The sequence below is a fragment of the Coregonus clupeaformis genome, unplaced genomic scaffold (assembly GCF_020615455.1).
Source record: "Coregonus clupeaformis isolate EN_2021a unplaced genomic scaffold, ASM2061545v1 scaf1958, whole genome shotgun sequence".
Classification (NCBI taxonomy): Eukaryota; Metazoa; Chordata; class Actinopteri; order Salmoniformes; family Salmonidae; genus Coregonus; species Coregonus clupeaformis.
The window spans coordinates 54,828-72,141 of NW_025535412.1; the positions used below are offsets into that span (position 1 = coordinate 54,828).

At 40.2% G+C, this 17,314-nt stretch overlaps 2 protein-coding genes and 1 non-coding gene across 3 annotated transcripts; 1 reads left to right on the forward strand and 2 right to left on the reverse strand.

Annotated features, from left to right (window-relative positions):
- The first annotated feature begins 1,297 nt into the window (after positions 1-1,297).
- LOC123487984 (ladderlectin-like) lies at positions 1,298-3,166 on the forward strand. Its single transcript, XM_045218990.1, has 5 exons — positions 1,298-1,336; positions 1,480-1,577; positions 1,763-1,912; positions 2,870-2,981; positions 3,090-3,166. Exons 2-5 carry the CDS (start codon positions 1,539-1,541, stop codon positions 3,164-3,166), a joined length of 378 nt encoding a protein of 125 aa, XP_045074925.1. The 5' UTR covers positions 1,298-1,336; positions 1,480-1,538.
- A 10,861-nt stretch (positions 3,167-14,027) lies between these two features.
- On the reverse strand, positions 14,028-14,096 carry trnag-ucc. The gene has a single exon. It is a non-coding gene; the product is annotated as a tRNA-Gly (tRNA).
- Positions 14,097-14,437: 341 nt separating this feature from the next.
- Positions 14,438-16,233, reverse strand: LOC121562024 (equistatin-like). The gene is made up of 5 exons (XM_041874428.2): positions 16,118-16,233; positions 15,834-15,897; positions 14,930-15,061; positions 14,678-14,766; positions 14,438-14,574 (listed from the first exon to the last, which is right to left on the reverse strand). Exons 2-5 carry the CDS (start codon positions 15,883-15,885, stop codon positions 14,563-14,565), a joined length of 285 nt encoding a protein of 94 aa, XP_041730362.1. The 5' UTR covers positions 15,886-15,897; positions 16,118-16,233; the 3' UTR covers positions 14,438-14,562.
- Between the last annotated feature and the right edge of the window lie 1,081 nt (positions 16,234-17,314).

The following is a 17,314-nucleotide window of genomic DNA, read 5'->3' on the forward strand; positions in this document are numbered from 1 at the left end:
TTCCTGTTGTTGTGTGTCCTGGCTAAAGTAAGTGCTGTCTATAGTGTGATTCTAACTTTTGTACATGTTTAGGTTGATGTCTACACTGTCTTAGAACATTTCCTGCAGTGCAGCATAATATCCTGTTTATCCTAGCTTGTGTATTATATGGTGTAGCTAGCCCAGTATTTACACCTTTTTGATTAATTTAAGTGTAAGGGAATTGAGACAGCTTGTGAGATGAGGCATGGTCCAATGATGGTACCGGCTAGCAGAATGTGTCTTATGTCTATAATCCGGTAGACTGTTCTGATTGGTTGCCATCTGCACTGCGGAGCAGTGAACAAGAAACTATGAAATCTGGAATTTACATTCACCCCCTCCCCCAAATCAAAATCTAAAATGGTTGTGATCAGTTTGTGTGCACGTCTGTCTAGCTAATCTGCCTTGCAAAAAAGGCACCGTACTGCCCCAGACTGGAAATGGAGGAAACATGTATGAAGCCAGAGGTTGTGGCTAAACTAGATTTAATGATTTATTGATCACTGGTTAGATCAGTTTGCGTTGCTATCAGAACCATCTAGCGGATTATGGATGTAGCTTCAGAGGTGGGACATATGCTGCTAGCAGGTACCTCATTGAACCATTCGTCATCTCGCAAACTGTTGCTATGGAATGCCCTTAAACCTTGCTTCATTAGTTAATAAAAAGGTATAATGTTGGGCTGGCGTAGCCTACTTGAGATACTGCTGTTATTAGTTATGGCACTGGTCAATCATGTATGTTAATGTGGTGTATTCCCTCCAGGAACACAACAGCTATCAAGGCCTTACCTGCTGGCCGTTTGTACTGTGCCTTTATTTTTAGTTGGATAATTATAAAACAAAACCGTATTGAAGTTTGTCTTCAACCATAGTTCCTGCATTCTGACAGATGCTTCGTAGTGACAATAACATAGCTGCAGGGAATTCCTCAATTTGTGAACTAGGCCTTAATTACTTCTGTATGAGTGGAGAGAAATACCCCCCCAACCCCCCAGAAATTATCCTCACTGTATAGGGAATAGGGTGCCATTTTGGATAGCAGACATATTCCTGTGATAATCTACTGTATGTGGAGGAAGATACCTGGTATTCCTTAGCCCTTCATTAGTTGAATCTGCTCTGATTAGGTAGTACTGGAATACATCTGATAAGTGGAATGGCTGGGGTACTTGGTGAGGTTAGGGGAACACTGCACTCCCCTACACTCTGAAGGACTCACTGAATTTGTCTTCATGGCTTCTCTCTCAGGAGACTCACCATGGCCATGTTAACCATTCTGCTTCTCAGTGCTGCCTTTGCTCTGGGAGACGCAAGTAAGAGTCCACTTTACATGATTCATTCTGTATTTGTTTTGTTGTAGCAGAGGTGACTGACTGACATACTAATAATATTGTAGTTGTGATTTGTAGAGCCGTCTCGACTAGCCTTTAAAGCCGGCTGCAACTTCTCTTTACAGTTTAATCAGGAAACCGCTTGTGTCCCCGCGGTTGGACTGACTATGGATCACGCTGCTTCATGTTTGTCAAGACTGCAAGGACCTGGCCTGAAGCAGAGGTATCATGTTTACTATCTACTGTGAATTAAGCAAAATAATGTTCAATTGAAATCAACTATTTTCTTTGACATTACCTTAGAAGTTATATTTATTCTATACTGGCAACACATGCCTCATGTAAAATACTGAACTTCCCTTTTAATCATTATGAAATGCGTTTGTCCCTTTCTACTGCTTTCTCTAGCGGCATTGTATGTCCCTTGGAGCAAACCTGGCGTCTGTGCATAGCTCTGAGGAGGCGCAATTTCTACAGGATGTAGTGTCTTCCAAGACTGGCAGTTTCACTGCTACCTGGCTTGGAGGAATTGATACTATTCCGGGACTGGTGGGAAAGGTACCCAGTTATCATACTTAAGTCAGAGTGAATTAATGCCTTAATAGAAAACGCCAGGGTTGTGGGTTCGATTCCCACGGGGGGCCAGTATAAAAAAAATATGTATTCACTAACTGTAAGTCGCTCTGGATAAGAGTGTCTGCTAAATGACGTAAATGTAAAAAGCTTATGTGACATCACAGGGTAGGATTAAAAGTGACAAACTGTTTCTAGCCAGAGTATTTTTTTTGCGCCCCATGTCTCCGTATCTGTTTGAAAATCATGGCTTGAACTTTTGATGTCACCGGGTAACGTTTGACCTTTATATATATTTTTGTAAAAAACGTAGATGCGTTTTCACATGTTGCGCTGGAGATAGTTCTCATTATGTTGAAGTGGTGAATTTTAAATTGACTTAAGTAGCAAAAGATCACTTAAATAAGTGTTCCTGGACAGCCAGGGGCACACTCCATGTACCATCTATAAATGCAGTATTTGTGTTTAGTGACTCTGCCAGCATGACGGCAGCAGCTTCGGCGTCCATTCAGCTGTGACACGTTCTGAATTAGATTTGACCAACATTGCACAACTGTTAGGTCAATCCATTGTTTTGGTAAAAAGTGCTCTACTGCAGTAAGTTTGGTTGGGAGTTATTGATTGATTGATGCCACTGCAGTGTCCATTAACACATAGTGGGGTATTATTGTAGGAAAGATCAGTATTCACTAACACACTGGGTATAGTGTCTAGAACCAAAAACGGTTCTTCGGCTGTCCCCATAGGAGAACCCTTTTGAATAACACTTTTCCACCGAGGGAAAGCCTCTAAGCCGTGTTCTACCTGGATCCATAAAGGGTTCTGCTATGGGGACAGCCACGGAGCCCTTTTGGAAACCCATTTTCTAAGAGCGTAGATGGATCAGTATCCATTAACACAGTGGGATATCTTTCATTCTGAGACCTCACTACTTCCCCACAGGACAGGCTATGGTTCTGGAGTGATGGAGCTAACTTTGATTACCAGAACTGGAATCAAGGAGAGCCCAATAACAATGGTGGCAGAGAGCCATGTATTGTGATGAACTTTGGAGGTACAGTAAGCCCACTATCACGTTCAACTTTATTCATAGTCAATTTAACAAATCTCACACTATTCTGTTTACATCGGTGTTAATTTCTGTCCCGTGTTTCCTCTGAAGGTGAACATGGCTGGAACGATCTAGAATGTGGAAATGTATTGCCCTATGTGTGCTCCCGGAGAACTGATTATGATTAAATCAAATACTTTGGAGATTATTTTGTTGGTCATAAATGTTGAGTAATGATTTTGCAGTTTGTCAATAAAACTGGTGCACACGTTACTTTGTCTCATGGGTTATTAAACATGAATGTTAACAAGGAGGCACGCTCCATAGATAAGCTTCCCCTAAAGTGAATTGAACTGTATAAAGCAGATCAAAAAAGGGGAAAAAAGTAAAGAGACAAAGAGCTGGGTGTTCTTAAGATGTTTGAAAATGAGGGACAAACTGATACAAGAGACAGAGGTATAGAGAAAATGGCAAAAGAGGCGAAGGTAACAGAAAAAAGAATGGCAGAAGTCAATACACCTTTCTCACATATGGATTCAGCAAAAAGACCCTTACGAGGAAGAAGTAGAGTTTAAGGATGTCTATCCTCAGCTTCCAGGGATCAGGAGGGTCATTATTGCATCAGAGATGAAGATGAATGAATAATAGAGCGAGGACAAGCAGAAAAGACAAAGATTAATCCAAAAGTAAGAAGAAAACGACATGTCTGGAAACTAAGGGTAGAGTGAGGTTCAGGAGGATGGAATTTGAAGATGATGATCAGAGTGATTCAGAAGAGATCATGGGTGGATATGACCCTGTGATCAGACGGAGGTTGGCCAGAGCGGAAAGACGGGGTGTTGGAAGAAGGATACAAGAGATCCGAACTCTGATGAAAGTAAAGATGGAGACAGCGATGAAGATTTGGAGATTAAAGGTGCTTCACGTTCAAGAGGATTTTATCCTACAATGACTAGCACAGAAGAAATAGAAAGAGATATGGATCGATGCTTGGATAAGTCGAATAATTTAGAAGTAAGAGAATTGGAAGAACAACTCGAGAAGCTGAAGATACAGAAGGAAAAACTGCTGAAAAAAGGATCCCAAGAAAAGGGAGCACAAGTAAGAAGATGCCAGTGATAATCCGAGGACAGAACCTGGAGTATAAGCCTTTGCAGAATACCGATATGTCAGATATACTTGAGAAGCTGCCTATTCTTCAAGATGGAGCACATCCTTGGATTTCAAAGTTGGAAGAAATTACGGTGGGAACACAGTCTGCCATAGGAGACATTAAGATACTTTTGGCTAATCTCCTTGGGATTCCAGGTATGGAATACATTTTTCAGAGAGCTGGACTTAATTGATATGTGGGGACTGCGGTGAATGATCCTGAGTTGTTAGCTGCAAGTAGAAATTGGCTGTGGAGAGCACTGAAAGATACGTTTCCAACAAATATGCATCCTGACAACATTCTGATTGACCCACTAGGACAACAAGAAAATCCGAGAGCCTATGTGTCAAGAGCTCATCACGTGTGGATAAATAATACTGGAAATGATCCAGATGTGAGTCAAATAGAGCAGTCAATTTTGCGAGCCAAACTGCAGATGGGACTGCCCTCACCAGTAAGGAGCAAACTGGCAGAGGTGGTTGGACTTGGAAGCATGGCAAAAGGTATCTATACAGATCATATAGCCCATCAAGTGGATCTATACAGGAAAAAGGAACACAATCAGAAAGAACAGGACCAAGAAACTCTCAGAAAACTAAATCAAACACAGCTGGTGGAGAATAAGAAGGAGAAGAAACAAGCTTTGGTTATGCAGAATCAGTGTTCACCAAATCAACAATCACTGCCCCAGGTCCAACCGCAATTGTCCCAGACACCACTAGTAAGACCAGTTGTTTCATATCCACAGCCAGTTTCCGGACAGAAACAGAATTGGAGAGGAAGAGGACGAGAAGGCTTAGGAAGAGGAAGAGGAGGAAGATTTAATCCATACTTCCAGCAATCTTCAGAAGTGTGTTATAATTGTGGACAGTTGGTCACTTTGCCCGTGAGTGTAATGGGCCAGGAGGAAACACCAGAGTAAATTTCAGATGAAGATACAGGGGCCAGTCAAGATCATTTGGAGGACCGGTGAACCCTTATAGGGGCCCGGAGCCAGGATTCTAGAGGTGCCAAGAAGATCCGAAAGGGGGGTGTCAGCTGGTAGCATCAGGACCGGAAAAAGATCCAACAATTGAGGTGAAAGTAAACAACCGTCCATTGGAAGTGATGGCGGATAGCGGAGCTGCTTTCACCTGTGTTCGGCCTGAAGATGCTACACATCTCCCAATGTCCAATCAACTGATTCGGACAATCGGGTTTGAGGGAGTGAAACAGCTGATTCCTCTTACGGAACCAATTGAGCTCTGCTATAAAAATCAGAAAACTACAATACCCATACTGGTATCAGAACATACACCTATTGCATTGTTGGGAAGAGATGCATTGTGTAGATTGAATTGTACAATAAAATGTACGCCAGACGGCTGTCTGGTAGAAGTGCCAAAAGAAACGGTTTACCAAATGTTGATGACGACAGAGATTGACTCTTCTTCAGTATTTGGGATTGGAAATCTCAGTGCAGATTTTTTGAAGCCGGCTAAGATATGGGAGAAATTTATTGTGGCAAACGTGCCAGATGCGAGGCTTCCGGAATATCCATTTCATTGTACGCTCAAGTATTTCAAGAATGCTTCCCAATCGAACTCAGAGGAATGGTTGAGTCATCAACCAAAGAAAGTTCAACTCAGCTCATGTTGCATAATTTTAGGACCACAAGGAGCATCTATGAAGATAAACACAGACGATTATCTGGATAAAGATTTTGAGATTGAGAAGAGTGTGCCACATGTGACCATGTTGGTTTCTGAAGGCTATGAGCAAAAGCAAATAGGAGAAATGATGACAGAAGCAGAGAAAGCTGTTTTGGTACCGATGAAAGAGAATTTGGCGATTTGGAGGAGTGAAGATCAGCGATTTCTCAAAATCATGATTTCGGCTCAAGGACAAGGACAGCCACAAGCTGTACGGATGACACATGAATCTATTTGCAGTGCGAAGATGGATTCAGACCCTATGAAAGAGGAGATGTTGCAACAAGTTCCAGAATGTTTGTGGTCTCAACACAGTACCGATATTGGACTTGTGAAATCAGCCCAACCGGTGAAAGTTGAACTTCGACCAGGAGCCAGACCTCCTTGGAAGAATCAGTATCCATTGAAAGATGAAGCAATCCAAGGGATCGAACCACAAATTGAAGGACTTTCGAAAGCAGGTGTTTTGAAGACAATAAAAAATCCTCAGAGTAACACGCCTTTGTTGCCTGTGAAGAAACCCGATGAGACTTATCGTATGGTTCATGATTTGAGAGCAGTGAATGAAGTAGTAACTGATTTTCCAGCAGAAGTGCCAGACCCGCATACCTTGTTAGCCCAAATTCCTCCTGATGCGACACATTTCACGGTGTTAGACTTATGTGGTGCATTTTTTAGTGTTCCACTTACTGTAGAAAGTCAGGGTTTATTTGGGTTCACATATAATGGACAGTTCTATGAGTAGAGGAGATTGCCACAAGGGTTCAAACATAGTCCTCACATTTTCAATAAAGTACTGAAGGACGATTTGGTAGGGATAGATCAGATATTGCAAAGCACTGTCATTCAGTACATGGATGATATAATTATCTGTTCACAGAATGAGGAAACATGTCATAAAGACTCAATTAAATTGCTACAGATATTGGCAGAAAAGGGGCATAAAGTTTCACAGAAAAAGTTGCAATATTGCCAGGAGAAGGTTGTTTATTTGGGTCAGAAAAGAACGCATGGACACAGAAGCATTTCTGACAGTCAATTGGAAGCTATTCGTAAGGCTCCGAAGCTTAGAACTATCAGAGAGATGATGACATTTCTTGGTATTGCTGGTTATTCTTCAGCCTGGGTTGAGGGCTATGCTAGTTTGACGGGACCTCTGAGAGCTATGGTTAAAGATACTGGGAATGGTCAACTCCATAGCAATCTTTCCTGGACACAGGAAGGCCTTGTAGCGTTTTAAACAATCAAACAGAGGTTACAAGAGGCACCAGCACTCACACTACCAGACTACTCTAAGAATTTCTTGCTATATGTGTCTACTTCCACTGGAGGTAAATATGCATGTGCAGTTCTTTGTCAGCTGACAGGTACAGGGACGAATCCTCAACCTATTTCCTACTACTCTACTGCCTATTCAGAAGTAGAACTAGGGCTACCACTGTGCTACAGAGCAATGGTGGGAGTATATTCAATGTATGACAAAGCATCGTCTGTTACGATGGTTTACCCAGTAACAATTCTTACCCATCATAGTCTCAGAAATCTTCTGAACTATGGAAAATATACATTGACTATGCCTAGGCTCAGAGACTATCATAGGCTCTTAGAGCAGGGAAGATGTCACCCCTAGTGAGGTGTGATACGGTGAATCCAGCCGAGAATTTGCCAACTTCAGAGGATGGTGAGCCACATGATTGTGTTCAAGAAGCAGAGAAATACTCGAGGCTTAGATCAGATTTGCAAGCCCTTCCATTATGTGAGGCAGACCTGGAGTATTGGACTGATGGGTCTTGTTATCGTGTGGGAGATAAATTGTGTGCTGGCTATAAAGTAGTTAAAGCCCAAGGAACTGGATTTGTTGTTGAAAAGGCTGAAGTAATACCACAGCCTGCGTCCGCACAACTTGCTGAACTTGTGGGGCTAACAGAAGCGTGTTTGTTAGCAGAAGGAAAGCGAGTGACGATATATACTGATTCTGCATATGCACATAGTGTATGTCATTTGTTTGGAGCAGTGTGGAAAGGTCGAGGGTTTAAGAAATCGGATGGTTCTCCGTTACAACATCACGCGCAAATAATGAAACTGTTGCATGCTATGATGAAGCCTAAAGAGATAGCGATAGCTAAGTGTGCAGCTCATAAAACAGATGTGTCAAAAGTCACACAAGGGAACAAAGCTGCTGATGAAGCTGCAAAAGCCGTCACAGGAGCGGACAAATTGGGCAAGGTTTTTCTGGTCACTCATGGAGTGGACATGGAAGACAAAATTACAAAATTATTGCTTCTACTATTGACAAACAGTTATGGCTAGACCGAGGTGCCATCAAAGATGCTACGGGTCTTTGGAGAAACAACGAGGGGTTGATAGTAGCGCCTCTAGACCTCTTAGGTCTGATGATTCAGGAAGCACATGGGTTAGCTCATGTTGCAAGGGGGGAGGTTAGGAGAAAGATCACAAAGGAGTATGGTTTTTGGGCACCATATTTGCTTGAACAGGTTGACTATGTCATAGGCAGGTGCACAATCTGTCTGAAAAATGTGTGACTGTACTTCCTGGTCACATTCCAACACCGAGAGGTCCTATGCGTGAGTTGGTTATCAACTTTGTTGATATGATAAAACCAGTTGAAGGAAAAAGATACATGCTGGTGGTTGTGGATAGATTTTCACGATGTTCGGAGGCATGTCCAACCAAGCGAAAAGACGCTTAGTCGGTTGCCAAGTTCTTGTGTAAAGAAGTCATAAGCAGGTGGGGACTTCCCGATCGAATATCCTCAGATAATGGGAAAGAGTTTGTGGATAAATCAGTGAAATTGATTTAGCAAAAATTGGGAATTAAGCAACGTCTAGGAGCAGTTTATCACCCACAAAGTCAAGGGATTTGTGAAAAAAAGGAATGGTAGTTCAGATTTTAGTAGCAGCTCTTGTAGCGCTGTGTGCGATGTTTTGCTTTTGTACTTTGTTATTGACTTTTGCGAAGGCTATGATATTGAGATGGGTCGGAGTTGTGATGCCTGGAGACAACACTCAGATGCCGTTGTTAACCGTGACTGATCTAGATGGAGATGAACAAGTGGTACTGGATGGAGTATTGATGGATAGATATCAATTTTGAATATCTGATTGTGCAATAATTTTCTAATTTCTTTGCATATTGTTGTGATATTTAGTGTTTTCTTATGAGTCAAAGGGGGAAATGGAATGTGATTCATTTTTATATATCATTTATATATATTATTTTTGATATTTTTGATATTACTCTGCTTTTGCATATATTATTTTTGATATTGATGTTTTAATTTTCATGTGTTGCTTTCCAAAAGATACTGGTTGGTGTTTTCTTTTCTTCCAGAAGCATATGGGGAATGTGCAGAGTGGGATTCAAATACTCAAACATGGACAATATGAATGGACTGGAGGAAGCTGAACAAGGACGGTGTGGAAATGTTCCGATTCCATCATCGATGTTGCATTGGATCGACACTGCTGAGGAGCTGCAGTGTAGTGGACTACATTCCAGTGTCTACACTGATATGAATACATATTTGCATGTGTAATACATCATTTGTGTCATATTCTTTCTGAATAAATTTTTTGAAGAATTATGTTTTCTGTTGTTTGGTACATGTGGGGACCTCAGATGTTTTTCTTTTTTCTTTGACGCTTAGGGATATTGGGTCTAGGCAGGGACAGAGAGAATCCACGGGAAGGTCCGATGGGTTGACCAGCCTGAATGTGGATTTATTTTTTGATTTTATTTTGTTTTCTGAGGCTTTCACGTGTATTCGATTGCACCATAGCTTAAAATGCAAAGATTTATGAATTGATCTGGAGTACTTAGGTGGTCACCTGAGGCAGAGGGTCCGTGAGAGAATTTTCCTGTCTTGATTGATTGATGGATATTTGGAAAGAAAGCTGCCAGACAGGTTTTTCGCTCTTACACTCCATAAAAATTTGCTCACACTCCATAAACTTTGTTTTATTGCTAAAGTTACACAAGAAGCCTGATGTAATAAAAATGGTTATTTGTCATAATCCTATTATTTTTGTTTTCGAGACTTAATTAGTCTCGAAGGGGGGAAATATGTGGTATCTGAAACTTCTATAACTTTGGCTGAGGTTTGCGTATTGGGGGTTAGATCAACTTTACTCTACCTTGCTGAAACATCTGGAAAGTGTTACTATAGGGGCCCCCTAAAACAGAGGAGATTCGGCTATGTGGAGGCCAGGGATTGGTCTATTCAAATCACGCCACCTTATGTTACATAAAGCATAGGGTATATATACCATGTTTTAACAAAAGAATGGGAGAGTGATTATATTTGGGATTGGTTTCGTTGCTCTCCAGATTCTGCAGAGTCTGTAAATTGATGCTGAAATCTTTGATATAATAAACCTTTATAATCAAGTACAGTGTCAGCGGATTCCTTGTCAACACATCATCGCAGCATCGTTGTTCGGACACCACATGATCTAAAAAAATAATTTGGAAATCACAGAGGTCGCAACCAGAAACTCAACTACATTACCCTGACTTAAGATCGGATTTGAATGTTTATTTTCGTTAGGTTTTAGTCATAAAGCAACTGAAACTACATTGTTACTTTGTATAGCACTTCAATGAGATGTTATTGTTTAGAGATGGTTAATTCCTATAGCCTGTATACACACTTTACCAGTAGATGTTATTGTTTAGAGATGGTTCATTCCTATAGCCTGTATACACACTTTACCAGGAGATGTTATTGGTTAGAGATGGTTCATTCCTATAGCCTGTATACACACTTTACCAGTAGATGTTATTGTTTAGAGATGGTTCATTCCTATAGCCTGTATACACACTTTACCAGTAGATGTTATTGTTTAGAGATGGTTCATTCCTATAGCCTGTATACACACTTTACCAGTAGATGGTATTGTTTAGAGATGGTTCATTCCTATAGCCTGTATACACACTTTACCAGTAGATGTTATTGTTAAGAGATGGTTCATTCCTATAGCCTGTATACACACTTTACCAGTAGATGTTATTGGTTAGAGATGGTTCATTCCTATAGCCTGTATACACACTTTACCAGTAGATATTATTGTTTAGAGATGGTTAATTCTTATAGCCTGTATACACACTTTACCAGTAGATGTGAAAAAAGAGGCGAAAACCAAACACTGCATTCCACAGTAAGAACATCATACCAAAGGTCAAGTATGGTGGTGGTGGTGTGATGGTTTGGGGATGCTTTGCTGCCTCAGGACCTGGACGACTTGCCTTAATAGAAGGAGCCATGAATTCTGCTCTGTATCAGAGAATTCTACAGGAGAATGTCAGACCATCCGTCTGAGAGCTGAAGCTGAAGCGCAGCTGGGTCATACAGCAAGACAGTGATCCAAAACACACAATCAAGTCTACATGAAAATTGCTAAAAAGCAACAAATTGGAAGTTTTGGAATGGCCTAGTCAAAGTCCAGACCTAATCCCAATTGAGATGTTGTGGCAGGACGTGAAATGAGCAGTTAATGCTTGAAAACCCACACGTCACTGAGTTAAAGCAGTTCTGCATGGAAGAGTTGGCCAAAATTCCTCCACAGCGACATGAGAGACTGATCAACAACTACAGGAGGCATTTGGTTGGAGTCATTGCAGCTAAAGGTGGCATAACCTGTTATTGAGTGTAAGGGGGGAATTACACTTTTTCACACAGGGGAATTGGGTGTTGCATACATTTGTTTATGAAATAAATATGTAATTGTTGTGTTATTTGTTCACTATTGTTCCCTTTATCTAATATTAGGTTTTGGTTGAAGATCTGATAACATTAAGTATCACAAATATGCAAAAGTAGACAAAATTAGAAAGGGGGCAAATACTTTTTCATAGCACTGTACATATCCTTTAAAAATATATATACAGTGGGGAGAACAAGTATTTGATACACTGCCGATTTTGCAGGTTTTCCTACTTACAAAGCATGTAGAGGTCTGTAATTTTTATCATAGGTACTCTTCAACTGTGAGAGACGGAATCTAAAACAAAAATCCAGAAAATCACATTGTATGATTTTTAAGTAATTTAATTAGCATTTTATTGCATGACATAAGTATTTGATACATCAGAAAGACAGAACTTAATATTTGGTACAGAAACCTTTGTTTGCAATTACAGAGATCATACGTTTCCTGTAGGTCTTGACCAGGTTTGCACACACTGCAGCAGGGATTTTGGCCCACTCCTCCATACAGACCTTCTCCAGATCCTTCAGGTTTCGGGGCTGTCGCTGGTGATAAAATGACAGACCTCTACATGCTTTGTAAGTAGGAAAACCTGTAAAATCGGCAGTGTATCAAATACTTGTTCTCCCCACTGTACGTTCTTTATTACTTTCCAACCCCACCATCCCTCCCTAATTGGAGTAAACTAGTGAACAACAATGCTTAGGCTTCTACTTCATGCTTATACATACTATATACATTTTATGGACACAGTCAATAATTATATTTTGTTTGTTTTTACTCCTGAACTTCCTCAGATCATTTTCATGATGTCCAACTGGTATGCTGCATGTAAGACATAACTCCACCATTCCTACCGATAATATCAAAAACGAAGATTATTAATTTTTTAAACATTTTCTCAAAAAAGAACTTTTTTTTATCTGTTAGTATATTTGAGTTTAACCACAATATTTGTTCTGTCATTTCTGGAGGATTAAATAGAAATTGTAACCAACTTTCTATGGCTTGTTTTAGAAATATTGATATTTGGGAGATGATTTCCTTTTCAAATACCTTAAAGTGAGGGGTTGTAATCTGAATAAAGGGAAAAAGTCCCTTCCTGAAAATTGGTGAGACAATCTTACTAGTTCGGATTTAAGTATAATTTTTGTATGACTGAAGCTTTTAGTGATAGGTCTAATGCTTTAATATTTAATAATTTCTGTCCTCCGAATTCATATTCATTATATAAATAGGCCCATTTAATTTTGTCTGGCTTGCCGTTCCAAATAAAATGGAGAAAAAAAAATCTCATATAATTTAAAAAACTGTTCGCTAGGCATAGGCAAGACCATAAGCAAATAGGTAAACTGGGATAATACTAAAGAGTTAATAGACAGGTATTTACCTTTCCATGGTAACAAGATCTTATCTATTTTTGCTAACTTTCTATTAAAATGTTTTGCAGTGAGATCATTTATTTCCTTTGGGATATGTATTCCGAGGATATCCACATCACCATCAGACCATTTTATTGGTAAACTACATGGTAATGTAAAAATTGTTTTTTTTTAGTGATCCAATACGTAATATTGTACATTTGTCATAATTTGGTTGTAATCCAGAGACGTTAGAAAATTTATCTAGATCCTCTATGAGGCTGTGGAGGGATTCAAGTTGTGGATTTAAAAGAAAACATGAATCATCAGCGTACAATGACACCTTTGTTTTTAAGCCCTGGATTTCTAATCCCTTGATATTATTGTTGGATCTGATTTTAATAGCTAACATCTCGATGGCAATAATAAATATATATGCCGATAGTGGACAACCTTGTTTCACTCCTCTTGACAGTTTAAAACGTTCTGAGAAATAGCCATTATTTACTATTTTACACCTAGGGTTACTATACATGATTTTAACCCAATTCATAAGAGATTCTCCAAAATTGAAATGCTCCAGGAATTTATATATAAACCCCAGTTGTACTTTATCAAATGTCTTTTCGATGTCTGCTAAAATCATAACTTGTTGTCAGTGATTCAACCTCGTGAAATATAAGATTATTTCACAGAAAATGTTCCTTGAGTTTAGAGTGAGGAAAAGTAGCTAACACCTCACTGCTCTCTTGTGTGTCATGAGCAGAGCAGCCCAAGTGGCGAAGTTGATATGGAAACTCAGAGCCATGCAGAACGTATGCAGAGTGAGCTATGCACAGGGACCGAGTGACAGACGGAGCGGCGCAGTTAATGGACTTACTAATGGAGGAAGTTATTTGGGGTTTCAGCAAAAGCAATCGGGCCTGGGTAGTGTAGGACCGGCATGGGTAGGGCTTAAAATTCATTCACGTGCAGGGCTCTAATGTGGGGTCCTCTCTGAAAATCTGTACTAATCTTATCAATCAAGTTAGGAACTTGAACAAAATAAGACGTGTCATTTAAGCAGACGCTCTTTTCTAGAGCGACTTACAGTTAGTGAGTGCATACATTTTCATACTGGCTCCACGTGGGAATCGAACCCACAACCCTGGCGTTGGAAACGCCATGCTCTACCAACTGAGCTACACGACATCGTGTACATTTTCTAGTGTAAGAAGGTACTTAGTGTCACATTTTACTAGTGCAAGAATTGTGCAAAGCACAAAAAATACCATAATCTGGCCATAGGGCTCTGGTCAAAAGTAGTGTACTATGTAGGGAATAGAACCATTTGGCTTCCATCCTATCTTGTAAGGCTTCTTGTGTAAGATGGTACTTGTTGTACCGTTGTAGCAAAAATATGTTGTCTTATAAAGTTAATGTAAAGGGTTCATTTAAAAGACTGATATTCCTTCCTCCATTTCCCAGAAATGGACCGGTTCATATAAATTGTACAGCATATCAAACCAACAATAAATAAAGCCAATCATTAAAAGTTTAAATTCTCTCAGGATTTCTTCATTTATTTATTTGTATGGAATGGGAAGCAGTTCCTGTAGGACAGTAAAGAAACTGTCAAAGTATTTTTAACGTCTTCATTCCAACGCCTTTCATCTACGAGCAAATCTACAATTACAGACAAAAAAACAACAACATAAACATTAAAAACATGCAGAACCACCAGCAAATAATTAACATTTAGTGAATGAGAGAGAATGTGTGTGTTTACCAGGGTGGCACAGATGGTGTGAGCAGTGCCTGGTGGAGTCTCAGTACCCCTGATCTTCTGTCCATTACAGGTCACACACCAACAGGAACCTACCAGAAATGGATGTTAAAAACCTGTTGCATATACAATATTGACATAATTACAAATGTTACTGTAACACAAAATGAATTGTCACCTTTAAATGACTTGGAGAATTTAGTGTGTGTGTGTGTGTTTGTGTGTGTGTGTTTGTATGTCTGAGAGAGTGGTAACCTGTAGATGCCCAACATTGCTCAGGGGTGTATTGTCCCTGGTAGTCACAAGTTGGGAGGTAGGCTCCAGGCAGGCTGTTTTTATTGGAATCTCTTAAACGCTCACAGCGGGTCTTGGGTCGTATCGTACAATCTGGATACACAGGTAACACACATTGTAATGTGGACATTACATAACATTGCTGGACAATGTATGGACATAATATACATTGTTGGACATGCATTCTGAAAGCTTGGGTTGAGTCTGGAAGCTTGGGGTGCGTCCCAAATTGCACCCTATTCCCCTATGGGGCCTGGTCAAAAGCAGCTTACTATATGGAATAGATGTAACCTAGGTTTCCCTCCAAAAACAGATACCAGTCTCAAGGAACTTCCTGGCTAAATATTGAAATTCTGCTACTTGTTTAAAGTCCCAGTGCAGTCAAAATTCAGTTTTGCATCATATTGTACAACAGCTGATGAAACTAAGACTGTAAAAGTGGGGTAAATTATATCAGTGTTATTTCCTCATAGTTGGTTGACAATCCAATCATGCATCCATCCAGTTGAAGGACCAAACCTTTCATATCACAATACCTCAACACTCCAGCATCTAGACACCAATATACATCTCTGGAACTAGAAGAGTGGCATTTGGCCAGTAACCGAAAGGTTGCTAGTTCGAATCCCTGAGCTGACAAGTTGAAATATCTGTCTATGTGCCCTTGAGCAAGGCACATAACCCTAATTGCTCCAGGGTTGCCATTGATAATGGCTGACCATAGCCGTGAACCCACTCTCAGGGAGAGTGGGATATGCCAAAACATACTAATACACATGTGCGAAACAAGACAGATAAGCTCGCAGCAATGTTTAATTTCTTTATAAATGTTTGTAAGTCTGAGTGTGAAGTATGTCTCTCTTACCTCCCAAAGCAAAAGCCGTGCTGACAAGCAGAATGATGGTCAATATCGCCATGGTGATAGTCTCCTGAGAGAGAGAGAGAGAGAGAGAGAGAGACACATGTTACCTTATTCCCTATGTAGTGCACTACCTTTGACCAGGGTCCCCAGTACACTACATAGGGAATAGCCCACGGCCACAAAGGTAATATGGTCCCTGGTCAAAAGAAGCACACTACAAAAGGAAAAGGGTGCTATTTGGGATGCAGACAGATACAGTTTTAAATGCACAGATGTTAAGATCTCACCTTCACAAATCTTCAGTTGTAGCTTCACTTCTTCAGAGATCTTCAAAGGTCTTCACTGGGTCTCTCTCTCTCTCTCTCTCTCTCTCTGTCCTGCCTGTGAGTTGAGTTCTACCTCTCCCTCCTCTCCCTTTTAAGGACCAGTCCAGTCAGACCCCTCCCTCTCTCTCTTTCTGTCCAGCCCAACACCTGCTGGATTCTGTCCGATAGCTACCTGTTTGACAGGGTTGGGTTCAATTCAAAGTGAAGGTAGTCATTTATATTTAAAATAAAAAAATTGAACAACTTGTTTATCAAATTCATGTGTTGCATGTTGGGTCAAAATATGGTTATGGAGATTATCTTGAGCACTGGTTTCTAACTGAATGTTGTACTTAATTCTACCTAATTGGTGCTGATGAAGACTTAGTCTAAAGTGCATTATAGTGGCTTGGAAACACAATGACATTTCAGAAGGAGTCAAATAATGAGTAGGAAAACGTTTCGTCATCTTTGTGATGTCACCAGATAGACTTTAGATTCAGTATAACTTTAGCTAGCTAGCGCTGGAATTTTAAACTTTCATTTGAATTAACTGTCTTCAATTTGAATTAACTGCCAACCCTGCTGTCTGTTTATTAGTTCATTCTGAACTGTATTCACCCCAAACCACTGCATCAGAGATGGGCCACTTTACCCCTTAGGGGCCTACCAAGGCTATGTCCCAAATGGCTCCCTATCCCCTATGATATAGTGCACTACTTTTGAACAGGGCCCATATGACTCTGGTCAAAAGTAGTGCACTATAAAGAGAGGAGGGTGTGATTTGGAACGCTAACCATGTAATTGAGCACATACATTACACTGTCTTCTGTTGCTGTTTGTAACCTCATTTTACAATCAATTTAAAGAATCTACTTGGTTTTTTTCCCAGCGTGTCGTGGTCTTTGCATTTACAAGACAATAATTTCCAGCACCCTTAAGACCGTTGAAAATGCAAAAATAGGAGAGGAGAGGAGAGGGGGAGAGGGTGATTTAGCCTTCTTTTTTTTCATCAGACACAGCATGTCCCACCACTCCCAATGATTCTTAGCTAGCGGTGGCTAATGTTAGCGGAGGTTTGTAGTAGGTTTTTACATAATCGTAGTGCAAAAGGATTGTGCAAAGTGCCAAAAATACCATAAACCTCATAATCTCACAGTGTGATTTAATTTGAAACTT

Excerpts from the sequence above, each read along its gene's own strand:
- LOC123487984 (XM_045218990.1), top strand. The coding sequence starts at position 1,539 with ATGTTTGTCAAGACTGCAAGGACCTGGCCTGAAGCAGAG. Across the intron at positions 1,578-1,762 it reads GGACCTGGCCTGAAGCAGAG|CGGCATTGTATGTCCCTTGG; the intron begins GTATCATGTTTA and ends TGCTTTCTCTAG. Across the intron at positions 1,913-2,869 it reads TTCCGGGACTGGTGGGAAAG|GACAGGCTATGGTTCTGGAG; the intron begins GTACCCAGTTAT and ends ACTTCCCCACAG.
- LOC121562024 (XM_041874428.2), bottom strand. The coding sequence starts at position 15,885 with ATGGCGATATTGACCATCATTCTGCTTGTCAGCACGGCTTTTGCTTTG. Across the intron at positions 15,062-15,833 it reads CACGGCTTTTGCTTTGGGAG|ATTGTACGATACGACCCAAG; the intron begins GTAAGAGAGACA and ends CTGTGTATCCAG. Across the intron at positions 14,767-14,929 it reads GCAATGTTGGGCATCTACAG|GTTCCTGTTGGTGTGTGACC; the intron begins GTTACCACTCTC and ends CATTTCTGGTAG.